This window comes from Sander vitreus, chromosome 10, assembly GCF_031162955.1.
Source record: "Sander vitreus isolate 19-12246 chromosome 10, sanVit1, whole genome shotgun sequence".
Lineage (NCBI taxonomy): Eukaryota > Metazoa > Chordata > Actinopteri > Perciformes > Percidae > Sander > Sander vitreus.
The window spans coordinates 6,728,682-6,741,825 of NC_135864.1; the positions used below are offsets into that span (position 1 = coordinate 6,728,682).

Consider the following 13,144-nt stretch of genomic DNA (forward strand, 5'->3'; position numbering starts at 1 on the left):
CACACACACACACACACACACACACACACACACACACACACACTTGACACAAGTTTCTCTTTTGAATGTAAAAAGTGCAGCATGTTGTGTTTCTTTTTAGAAAATAGAGTCAAGGAAATATGTAGACCTGCATACAGTGAGCGTGACTATGCCTATATTTAAAATTAAAAAAAATGTTTTCTTTTTGGTGGCTTCTTATTCATCTCTAATTTGAATTCAATTTTTTTTTTTTTTTTTTTGTCGTTCATATTTTACCCATCTATGATTTTACCATAGACAGTTAAAGACATTTTACCCGCCTCCTAAGCTTGCAGAAAATGCCACGTCCGGTTTACCCGGAAGTAAGCACAATTCCCAAAGATGGCGGAGCAAGGTCCAATGGCTATAGCGATGCGGCTCCGAAATCAACTACAGTCCGTCTACAAACTGGACCCACTAAGAAACGAGGTGAGTGGGCATGTTATTCGAGCTCGTCCGCACTGGGGTAGAAACATACGGGGAGTCAAACTGCAGCAGAGACGAGTTGAACACACGCATTAGCGAGAGAGCGTTGTCGTCTCCGCGGCGCTGATGGAGAGAGACGGGGAGCAATGCTGAAGCGCTGTGAAGGGAGCCCCGTTTGAGCATGCGTGAACGGTGGGAGTCCACCCGTGTTGTTCGGTTCTGCCTCAACAGTGGAGCAGCGTGCCGAAATACTATGAAGTAACTGTTATTTCGCTCGTTTTATGCGACATATTCAGCTGTATTCACCAGCTCGACTTGAAGTTTACTTGTAGTTCGAGCGATATGTGTGTGAACTGGGACGGTAAGGCCGCTGCACTCTGCGGGTTCGCTCCTATTGAATAATGAAGTTGGTTTGTGTTTAACGGTAACACTGCACGTTTTTATTGCAATTAAACTTGTCTGTTTAGTAACGTTGAATTTGCTTTTAAGTGTGACGTTAGCGTGAACTGGCCCCATCAGTCCAAAAAACAAATTTGAACCCACTTTTCTGTCGAAAATTAGCTTTGTTTTAGTTTGATAATTCATTGGCCCTCCTGGTAAGAACATTTCTCATTTCTTAACGTTTTTACTGCCTTCCTCACACACGGAGGTCAAAGGTCAGGGTCAGCTGTCTTGGCTGGTCATCATTTGGCAGATAACGTTACAGGACTACAACCTAACGTCAGATTATTTACCCCAACTAGAAGCAGATTCTGATGGTGATCAGTAATGTTCTATATTCTGGGATTGAAGTTTGCAATCAAGTAGCTATGTAGTGCTGAATGCTCTGTGCAGTTTGATGCTCATTCTCTAGCTGACATAACAATAATAATAATAATAATAATAATGCATTGTGTGTATATATATATATATATATATAAAAAAAAAAACCTACACTACAAATACACACACATTAATCAAACATTCAAAGCAGCTCAACACAACTTTGAGTTTAAACTCACAGTGAGTTTAAACTCATCCTGTCAAAGGTTTTTTTATATCATAAAATAGAGGTGATGCTCATCCAAATTGCTTTAGGTATTTCCACAAAGTAAGTTAGCTTTCGCTTTTACTTCATTGTTGTTGAGCTATCTTGATTGTACAGAATATCTATCTTTTGCTTTCAGGTGAGATGTTTGCGTTGAGTTTAAAGCTTGGCAGTGCAGAGGAACTGTGTTCATTAAACCTTGTTTGGGGGATAATTACATGTTTATACCAAACTTTAAGAATATGTAAAACACATTTTGTTTCTTGACAGGAGGAGGTGAAGTTGAAGATCAAGGACCTGAACGAACACATTGTCTGCTACCTTTGTGCGGGTTACTTCATCGATGCCACAACTATTACAGAGTGTTTGCACACATGTGAGTTTAAACGGAGCTAGATAAAATAATGATTTTGTTACTAACTTCTAAAAGTCTTTCTGCCTTTTCACAAGAATACATGTTTAGCTGGATGAAGTCATCGGAGGGAAAATGAAATGTCTCTCTTTCTTTCTGGTTTACAGTCTGTAAAAGTTGTATTGTGAAATACCTGCAAACGAGCAAATATTGTCCAATGTGCAACATCAAAATCCATGAAACGCAGCCTTTACTCAACCTCAAACTGGATCGAGTGATGCAGGACATTGTCTTCAAACTGGTGCCTGGACTGCAAGAAAGTACGTAAAAAAAAAAAAAACCCACGGCTGTCTGTATCAGTGTTACGAACATGTTGTGACCTAAAGCATAAGTTCCCATGAGGGTCAATAATTAGAGTGTGGCGTTTGTGAAATCTAAAATAATAGCTTAAGAGAAAACGTTTAAAATAGAATTCAGTGTTGCTGCACAGCATTAGACTAGTTTTTAGCATATTTGAAAATAAGTATTATCACAATATCTGTCATGTTTGACTAATATCCACATTCATGTTTGAACAGGTGAAGACAAAAGAATAAAGGAATTTTATCAGTCACGTGGGTTAGAGAGAGTCATCCAACCGACTGGAGATGGTAAGTCTTTGATTTAGTAATGTCTCTGATTAAGTTTGTTAGTAACCTGCTTCTGTATCTGACCTGCAGTTTGCAGCTAGTTGCTGTTCTGTTTGGCAGACTTCATTGCAACAACCCTTCCCCTGTCAAAGACATGGGAATTACTGTGTACTTTGATTTGTACATTTAAAAGCGTATTTTCCTTCTCACTAGATGCTGTACCCGATGCTGCAGGTTTACCGTACACAAGCTTCGACCATTCAAAAGCCCACTTCTACAGATATGATGAGCAGGTTTCGCTGTGTTTAGAAAGGCTAAGGTGAGCTTTTGTCTCTGGTGGATTGTGTGTATTTTTTTTCTTTGAGATAAGACTGATAGAACTTTAGTAAAATATGCTGCCAGATGTGTCACACATAAAAGTTGTACTCGTCTAACATTTTTTTTCAAAACTGTTTGCTCTGTTTTGTCTTTATAGTTCGTCGCTTGCTGGGAAAGATAAAACAAAACTTACTCTCCAGGTATGTCATATATACCAATAAATGATCCCAGATAGTTTTAGCATTGTATTTCAATAAAGTCTGTGTAAATTGTTGAGCTGGTTATGGATGCTTTCAAAGCGTCTCGGCTCACAGGTTTTCACAACCGTGCAAAACGCGTCTTATGGGGCACATTTCTGAAGCCCGAACAAATAATTTTCTACCCTTAACTGCTAAGCAAATACATGGCACAATGACATCTGCAGCAACAGCAGCAGAAATCAGCCCTCAAAGCTTGTTACTCTGGTGGCCTCATACTCACACAGAGACAGGGATAAGTGGAACAAATACACCAGGCATATTATTTGTATCGCTATTTACCAACCAAACTTTTTGAGAAAAGTGTTTTCGACTAACAGCTTGAGGCTAGATGTCCAAGACGTTGACTCAGTGTTGGGTTTGTTAGTGCTGACTGGTAGGACTTAAGAAGATCAAAAAACATTGTATCAATCCAAACATCACACAACCGTGTATTTATGTCCAACAAATACCTTTTTTTATAGCCTTTGCTTCAAATTGACCAGGGCACCAGGCAATTAAAATGCCCCTTATTTTCCTTTTGTTGCGAATGTGGCATAAAAGAACAACAATGCAAGATAAATGTTGAATACTATTTAGCATACAGCAAAATCAGATTTGAACACAATTGGAAGTTCTACAATCGTCTTTACATTGATTGTTTAATGGCTGCGTGAGTGTCATAGTATGCTCATTCTTACAGCGTTTCCTCATGCCAGTTCATACAAATTCATAACATGGCAATTCAAACGCAGCTTGTTAAGCGGTTTCAAACCCACTAACCTGGAAAAAAAATGCCTACCTTGTCAGTTATAACTGGGGTTTTCCCTATGTGGCTGGATCCTCTTGACAGGCCCATTTGTCGAGGGACATGTGTGTATAACAAGGGAATTGGGATTGTATAATGCTTGGATTGTACTGAATCAACATTTGAACAAAGATCTTTGGGGGAGCAATTTAACTAAAATGCATAACGTGTCATTCCACTGTGCTAATTATCCACACTGCCCAGCCAGCGTAGTTATATACACTGCAAAGACTTCAGTGAGCCAGCAGAGGGCACCCTTGTTTAACACATGCCTGTTTGGTACGCAAGTCTCTCATCCAAGTTTGGGCTCAAATCAAGATTTTAAATATGTTTTCACTATAGCAGATTTTCTGTAGAAGATTCTTGACAGGCTAGGCTATCAGTCAGTTCCCTAAGTTTCCATGGACGATGAGAGATTTGACTCCATGTGGTCCAGCTGTCTAGTTCTATACAAACAGACCACGGCCTTGTTGTTTGGGGCTTTTTATCTGGTTTTACAGTATGAGAAGAATATTCAAAACTTGAACAAAGTTACACGCCGGATGTGAGTTTGGAGTTTTAGTGAAGTGATCTGGTGACTGCTGCAAGCGTTAGGGCATTATCATCATCCAGCCATGTCCTCTTTGACCACGGTGTGAAATAGAAATGTTTATTGTTGTGGCTAATGTTACCTTATGTAATGCAGCTTCATTGGTTCCATTCCTGACTCTTGGCGTATGCAGTTGTGTTTCACTCTAACCTCTTTGTGAACTTGTAGAACAGGCTGGCAATTTTTGAATTGAATTTCACTCGTAACCTTTGTTACATGCTGTTCTCTCTCCCCTGCACGTCCAATCATAATGCTCTGTTTTTACCGAGGTGGAAATTCAGTAAAATACATTTCTTCCTCTTCTTTTTTTAAAGAAATACTGTCTTTCACTGCATTCAGGTGGAAAAGGGGAGTTAAGCTCTATGGCTCAAGAGTGTGTAATGAGTCTGTGGGGACCAGAAAATGTCCTGCAGTAAGCTGGGTTTTTCCTTCACTGTAAATCTAAATTTAACAGGAGTATGCCACACCCTGTCCATACGCGCTTACCTTGTTATTAGTTTACGCTTCTTGTGTGCTGGAAATATGTTTTGTCACCCTGTTACAGTTTGTGACATTGATCTTTGGATGGACATTAAAAAACTAAAATGTATGAATGCCAAAATTAATAACGGCAGTGGAGAGACATCAGCCGGTACTTCTAGTGTTACAGGCAAAACTTAAGAGACATTTATAACCGACGCGCTTTTTACATTATCTGAACAACAAAACCAAAAATATCTTTCTACTCTCTGAGCAGTAACTAAGTTATTTCCAGCACAGGTGGTTCCACTTACCCTGGGAAACAAATCCAAACATAAAAAGGGTGATATGTTTCCATGGTACAGTTGCATATTAAATACTGCAATAAATCGGACATTTTAACCTGCCTTATAAACAAGAAATCAAGAGAACAAGAAAGCTTTCTAGCTTACCCCGGGATGGCCACACGAGTTAGAGTAATAAACGCCAATGTACAGCTGGTCATGATTTATTGGAATTGCCTTCTTGATTTCAACCTGTCGTGGACTGCTCATATTTCTCATCTGAAGTTTGACAGTGTATCTGTTTGACCTTGTCTCCGCAGCAGAAGTTTGTTCGCTGTTCTGTCCGAGCGGAGGTGAGACACCTACGGAAAGTGCTTTGTCATCGACTAAATGTGGAAAAACACCAGGTCAGTCAATAATCGTCACTGATTCGATTAAAGAAGACATTATGATACACATGACACTACATTAAAGGTTTGTCAATATGTATTTGACCTATGCTAATGAAGTCAAATGTGTGAAATGTCTATTGAGCTGCGTGATAAACTCTCTGCAAAAGACAAACTACAGCTGCTATGTTGTGGAAGAAAAATATTTCTTGGATAATTATTAGGGCTGTCAAACGATTAATTTTTTGAATCGTGATTAATCGCTGAATTTCTATAATTAATCGCGATTAATCGCATGTTTTATCACATGATTAAAATTCTATTATTTTGCATTTCAGAACTGTTTTTAAGTACATATTAACAGTGGAAAGCAATTCTTACCAGTGTATCTTGATTAGGAATCAAATGAATGCAAAGAAAGTTACTTTATGAACTTTATGACTTTAAGATTTGTATTTGTTTATTATTTATTTACTTATAGAACAATGTGTAAATCTGTCGTCATTGCACAATCTTAAGTACCCAGCTAAAAATCCCTATCCTTTTCCTTACTGGTGATATTTTAATTTGGCTTTACACAATGTGCATGTGGCTTTCGACTTGTCTACTGAGCCGTCCGGGAGTTTTGGAAAATAACAAGCGCCATTCAGAATTGTGTTGCTGCAGCAGTACGATGTGTTACGAGGAAGTATGGCAGCTTGATGATAAGTAAAGGTGTGGCAAAGGGTCAAAATAGTAGCCTGTTAGGCACGACGTGAAGCATTAATTAACGCGTTAATGCTGACAGCCCTAATAATTATACATCTGTCAGTGAGCATTTACACATACTCTTCTTTTACTTTTTACACATTGACTGTTGCTAAATCAGTGGTCAGTTTAGGAACAACAGTGCGTTGTTGTTGCCAATTTCTGCAATGTCCAACTAAGAAAGACATTCAAGGCTCCTTTGTCATTTATTAAGTATTTATTGAGGCCTTGTTAGCTAAGACTTTGCAAATTCCTGGATTTGTGTGAAATCAAATGTCGCCGTGGATTAAACTGCCAACCTACAAACACTTGAAAAAAAATCGTGAAAATTTGAAGACCAAGAAGACTGAGTGCCGACCATAAAATCCGAGGCAATGTTGTTGCTTTCATAAAACTGGCTAGAGATTACGGGGCGACCTCTAGCTCACCCAGTAAGAGCGTGCACCCCCATGTAGGAGTAGTGTTTCTGCTTCCTCGTCGCATCTTTTACCAGCAGCAAACAGGTTTCTCATATAAAATATGATCGCAGATGCTCCTTTCAGATTCCCATTCACATCTGTTTGTGTGGTCTCCCCATAGGTCCAGATGTTGTTCAATAACGAGTCTCTGCCCGATCATATGACCATGAAACGGTTATGGCTCTCACACTGGTTTGGCAAGGTACGGTACAGCCACTGTTAACTAGCGCCAACAATACATTCCTTCACACTTGCACATCTTTTCTTTGTACTGTTGTTAATTTGGAAAATCAGGATAAAGCTCACTGAAGATGTGTAACAGCGAATAATACATTTCGCTTATAACTTTGAAATCATTGTATTCCACTTTCAAATCCAACTTTACATCATTTCAAATTAAAGTAAACATTTTCAATCCAGTGGTCTAGTGACCACATGTAGCACAATGTTGGATTTGACACATTATGAAAAATGTACTTTTTTGAGTTTTTCATCTATTTGGAAGACGTTAATAGTTACATATACCTCACTTTTAAATGTTTTCATCCCACACATAATATTTTAAATCTTTTCTCCCCTAGGCCCAACCATTAGTCCTGCACTACACCATCAAGGACAAAAGGACCAGATAGGACATGTTTTCACTCTGAGGACAGCTGTACATATTTTGTACAATACATATTCTATTTTAATAGTGTTTGTGTACATATACTTATTTTCCTTGTTTTGTATTTTTGAAAATAAATTTGAAATGAGAAATATAAGTTTGTATGACTTGGTTACAGTATGTTTTCATCTGCATATAGAGACACAGAAAAGCCTCAACACCTAAACAACACTTGGCGAGTGTGCATATCTGTATCTATGAGGGATGGTGGAGTGATCCTCCCTGTTGGGAAGAAGGTTTATAATATTAATAAAAATGAAATATGTTTTTAGTTGTTGCAGTTTAATTTAATTTGAACTTAAATTGTAATGCCTCAGTAGTTTCTTATACTTTGAATGTCACATAAGCTTTACAATGAATGATAAAGTGAATTGGTTTTTGGTGATAACCATTACGTCACAAAGTGTGATTAATGATACAGTAACAGTTATGTGTTGCATTTTTACGTTAATATTAAGGGTAAAAGAAGTATGAACCACCAGCATGTTACAACCAAATAGAGATGGTTACATTAGTTATCTTGTTTGGAAACAGTATTTAACAGGAGTAAGGAAAATGATACGTCAACTTTACCCTGCAGTTTTAAAAAAAAAATCAAATGAAGCATACAAGCTATATATATATATATATATATATATATATATATATATATATATATATATATATATATATATATATATATACGCACCAACATGATAATGTGGTCTTGCATTCACCTTTTTACACTTGAAAGAAATCAATATTTTGGATAGTTTCTAATTATAAAAGTGTACTGATGTGCAGTGACACCAGTTGCTTTCTGTTGTGGAGTTCTTGACGTTTTTCATTGTTTTACAGCTTTGAATCTCAGAAGATGTGATTGTAGTTTCATCACAATCATCAAAGAAAGTGTAAACAAATATCGTACTTGCCCAACTAAAGAAACAGCACATTGTCTGGACACTGCGTTTTTTTTCCCCATTCTTTATATCTGCTCCAGCTCTGTCACGTTTCATAGGGACTAGGAGTGAACAGTAATTCTAAAGTCCTTTTACAAATTCTGGACTCTGACTTGGCCAGCCATTGTTATTTTGAAGCCATTCCTGTGTAGCTTTGGCTTTATGTTTGAGGTTATCATACTGGGAAAAATACATCTTCACCCAAGTTGCAGTTCTTTTGCAGGCAGGTTTTTTTCTGTTTTCTCTACTGATTTTGGTGTGTACATTCCCAAGCCTTCCGGGGTTTCATAGAAGTATCTCCACAGCAAGATGCTGTCACCACCACCAGGCTTTTTATATAGTGTATGTTTCTGTTGATGGTGCAGTTTTTATAGAGTACTATGATGGTGAAAAAGGCAACTTTTCATCAGATCATAGAATCTTTGTTTTCAGTCTGCTTCCTGCCCTCTGGCAAACACTAAGCACGTCATGAGTCATAGCCATAAAGCTGCAACATGGTGTATCTCAGCAGCAGTAGTTGTATGTCTGTTATCTCGACCGTGTAACTCGCAGCTCCTTCGGTGTCCAGATCTCTGGCCTCCCTCACCAGTGCTCTCAGCCTGCCCGAGGCAGATTTACAGCTGTGTCGTGTTCTTACCATATTTATAATTGACCTTACTGTAATCTGTAATCTGAACGATTGTAAATCAATGTGTCACATATTTGTTTGTGCTGTGTTCATGATTAATGCAGGTGTATTTAAGATTACCTGTCACACTTTGATGATATACAGCTGATCCTAATTCAGCGTATGAGCAACTTATATATCTGTACTAGTGATGATTTACATATGTCTAAGCAAATTAATTAAAATCCATATTTAGTTTTTACTTCGACATTAGAAAGGCCTTTTTTTGTTCCAACAGTGCCAAAAAGTCCTATGGCCTAGGCACTTGGATATCTCGATCTTTGATGACCTACTCAAAATCAGTTGGTATTAAAGGCCTGTTTATAGTTGTTTTTGGTTGACTTAAAGAGGATTAATAATCAAAGTGATTTATTAATGTTTCCAATAACTTGGGGGACTTGCAAGAGACAGATTTTAATAAGAATGATTCAAATTGCTGCAACAGAGGCCCAGATATTTGTGACCTGAGATAACTCTTATTGGGGTAATGTTTTTGACTTTAGAAAGCTCCCTCCCCAGCCACAGAAGACATACAAATGTTTTCACAGGCACTGTTGCACTTATGGTGAGTAAACTCAGCTTCATGTGTAAAATCAGTGGAGTGAGTGCTACTTTAAGCAGCATATTTGCCATCACAAAACGTAAAAGCAGATTAGCCAACTGGCATTCCACCTCATCTTTTAAATATTTATGTGACACTAACTGTGGTGATATTTTATTGCACATTTTAAAAGCTTGCAGACAAAAAGGTATGGTGGATTAAAGCAGTCTGCACTGTAAAGGCTTGACAGTGATGATCCTGTTCAAGATGTATTTCAAACAAAAACCTCTTTATCTTTTGCACAATTTGACTGACCACCGTTTCTCTCCGTAACCAACTCTGTTTTGCACTGACTGTGAAGACAATGCAGTTTAACACTAGGTGGCACACTTGGTGCTCTTCCGACATCAGGCAGGAGGAACGCTTTGATGTGTGTGATCTTGTCCAGAGTGAAAGGAAAGACTCTGATAACCTGACACGGGCGGATAATATATACAAGCCTTGTATCTTATTCTGTCTTTACTCTTTCTAAGTGGACTGTGCTGCAACAGCCAGAACATTTCAGCAACGCTTTACTAAGTTGCACTAGTGGCATCTTGGATATCATATTGAGACATTGCTCTGATGTACAAAATGGTACGTGCTTAATGAGTTTGTAACATTGGGATAACATTGTGTAGGTAACAACTAGTTTATACATTTGTTCCACTGTACAATGTGCTTGGTGTTTATGTGTCTAAAAGGTCAAAGGCTTGAAATGGACTTTAGATTTCATATAAAAGAAGAACGTGTTCATCAAGGGCGGGACAGTCTTCCATGCAGAGGTCAATAACATGGAATAAGGCAGGTGTGGACTAAAGACTTGTATCTTCTCACAACTAAAGGATATATCATAAACAAAGGTGTAAAGGACAGTTTGGGGGCTGACATTTTTAAAGTGTTATTTTCCAAAACACGTTTGATGATAAGATGTTTTTTTTTTTTATTTTTTTTTTTTATATTTTTCAGATAACCGTATTAACATCTTGAGGTTAATTTGAACCTTTGGTTGTTTCAAATCAGGCTCCTGTGGCCATGTTTTCAAATGATTAATAAAATGAACTCCCTGTAAACCTCCACACAGCACAACATACACACACACACACACACACACACACACACACACACACACACACACACACACACACACACACACACACACACACACAAGCATATTATTTCCCCCAGCCATGCACTCTTATTAAGCCTGAGCAAGTCCCTTCAGGGCACTGTATGTTGAAAAAACAATAACCCCCTAAAGCTGTGACCTTTTATGCCAAAATAAAGAATTTCATGTCCCTGTTGAACAGTTCTGTGAGATTGCAGAAGTTAGATTGCACAATGTCTTTTTTGGCACCTCTGGGCTTTGATTTTTCTGATCATAATACACTGGAAAAATGTGCATCTAAATGTGACCCCCCCAAGGAAAGGGGACTGCCGATTTTGGAGAGACTGCTTGTGTGTATAATTCAACTGAGATTTTATTTTAAGGAAAACAGCCAATAAAAGACAGGAATATAGCTATGATGATGAAAACTGAATCTGTTATTGATACAACCATTCAGTGTGGAAAATGTAAAAAAAAATATATATATATAGTCAATGGCATTTTAATAGAATTGCTAAGGGTCTACGTTATTGTAAATCCTTCATTTATAAATGCAATAATAAAAGAATAAGATGAAACCAATATGGGAAATATAGGAATGCCACTGAGGTAATTGGAATAAAATGATCATTATTAGCCTTAGTACAATTAACAATGAATTCCCAATAAAGTCTGTATAGGTTTCTGTTATTTCGTGTATAGTTTTATATTGAATCAGGACTTCACCCGTATGTCCACTGACTTTGATTTAAAGCTCCATCCTCTGTGTTGTTCCTCCTGCCAGTGCAGAATAGATCCATAATAAAAGGCCTACTTGACTTTTCAACCTCCACGATTCCAGTCGATTACTTCTGTTGTGTGCGCCAGCCTGCTCTGTTTCTCTAACCACCCAAAAGAAAGACAAAAAAAAAATCTGTCTAACAAGCCCTTTAGTTTCCTTTTTAGTCCCAAAGTCTGTCTTGAGATGGCCTGATTTAATTAGTTTCCGTTGCGAAAATGATTTGAAATACCGGGTTGATCCGCCTTCCAAATAAGTGGGCCTATCATTTTTTTTTATTTTTATTTTTTAAGTTTATTACGATTTTAAGAGTTTGTATTTTAGGGAAAAGAGAGATCCCACTGAACTTAAAATTTGAAAAAAAGGAAGACGATTTTCTTTCTTTCTCTCTCTCGGATATCCACATACTCAGTTACTAATATATATATATCCAAATAAGTGGGCCTATATATATATATATTCTGATATATATAGCCGGTTTGTATTGAACACTAGTTACATAACCCCACTTGTTTGAGGATAAATAGCATTGTATCATCGACAGCGACTCTCTCTCCCCTCTCTCTTTCACACACACACACACACACACACACACACACACACACACACACACACACACACACACACACACACACACACACACACACACACACACACACACACACACACACACACACACACACACACACCAAACTCAAAACTGTTGCAAATGGTCGGCCAACTGCAGCAGCACGCCGCTTCATTTCCACTGCCTCCCATTGAGGTTTATTCATTAGGATCCTCACACCAACCCATTTGCTATTCATGGGAGACTTTTTTTCTTCTCTTTTTCCAAACAAACCCGAGTCAAGAGTGGCAGATGCGTGCCATTATTGCCCACGGCTCGGTGGAAGCTGTTTTATGTAACTCAAAGGCGGGTTAACCTAATCAATCATGTCGACTAGTTGTGTTAAAGACGAGCCATAGAAGGAGGAAGAAAACATATGGCGCAGGGGTGGGAGCAAGCTTTTCTTAACACCGCAGCCAGACCGGGACCTTCTTGTGACAAGATGTATTCAACGCGGGGCGAAAGAATGGGAATAAAGGCAGTGGACGGCAGCTAATTGAAGTCATGGCACTTCTAAGCTGAAAGCACAGGTCAATTATTCAAAAGGGCCAGTTTTTACCAAGCAGCGCAGATTTTTTTGTTGTTTGTGGAGGGGTGAATATTTGATGCATTTGCTTAATCTCCCAGTACAAATGTTATTATATTCTTATAAAAGTCATATAGGAGTGTGACTTTATCTCATATAGCATTCCTATAGAGTGCCTGCGGTGCTCACTATTGAGATTATAGTTCACCCTAACACTTTTCTTATAATATTCCTTGATTTAGCATCGTTCTCCATAATTTTGTGACCTTCTAATATAGTAACTGCTCTTTAAAATCACATCCCTTCTGGTGTAATAATCATATTCTTACAGGGACATATTCCAATAAGTCATTACTTTAGGTTTTTGATTTAGGTTTATTTTACTCTATTCTATTTTATCGTATTATTTAATGCACAATCACACACCCGATCGCGCCGAGAGCTTCTTGAAATATCATATAACCTTTATTTACATAGATGCTGATTAAATAGAATGTTACAATAAAATTATCGCATAGGATGTTTGATCTATA

The 13,144-nt window shown here is 37.9% G+C and overlaps 1 protein-coding gene across 2 annotated transcripts; it reads left to right on the forward strand.

Annotated features, from left to right (window-relative positions):
• The first annotated feature begins 342 nt into the window (after window positions 1–342).
• On the forward strand, window positions 343–7,504 carry pcgf1 (polycomb group ring finger 1). 2 transcript variants are annotated; one of them, XM_078260081.1, is made up of 9 exons: window positions 343–447; window positions 1,742–1,847; window positions 1,991–2,143; window positions 2,402–2,473; window positions 2,666–2,771; window positions 2,928–2,970; window positions 5,467–5,553; window positions 6,862–6,942; window positions 7,322–7,504. In XM_078260081.1, exons 1-9 carry the CDS (start codon window positions 361–363, stop codon window positions 7,370–7,372), a joined length of 786 nt encoding a protein of 261 aa, XP_078116207.1. In that variant the 5' UTR covers window positions 343–360; the 3' UTR covers window positions 7,373–7,504. The 2 variants fall into 2 exon arrangements, with proteins under 2 accessions (XP_078116207.1, XP_078116208.1); XM_078260082.1 differs by having other exon boundaries at window positions 5,470–5,553.
• The last annotated feature ends 5,640 nt before the right edge of the window (window positions 7,505–13,144 follow it).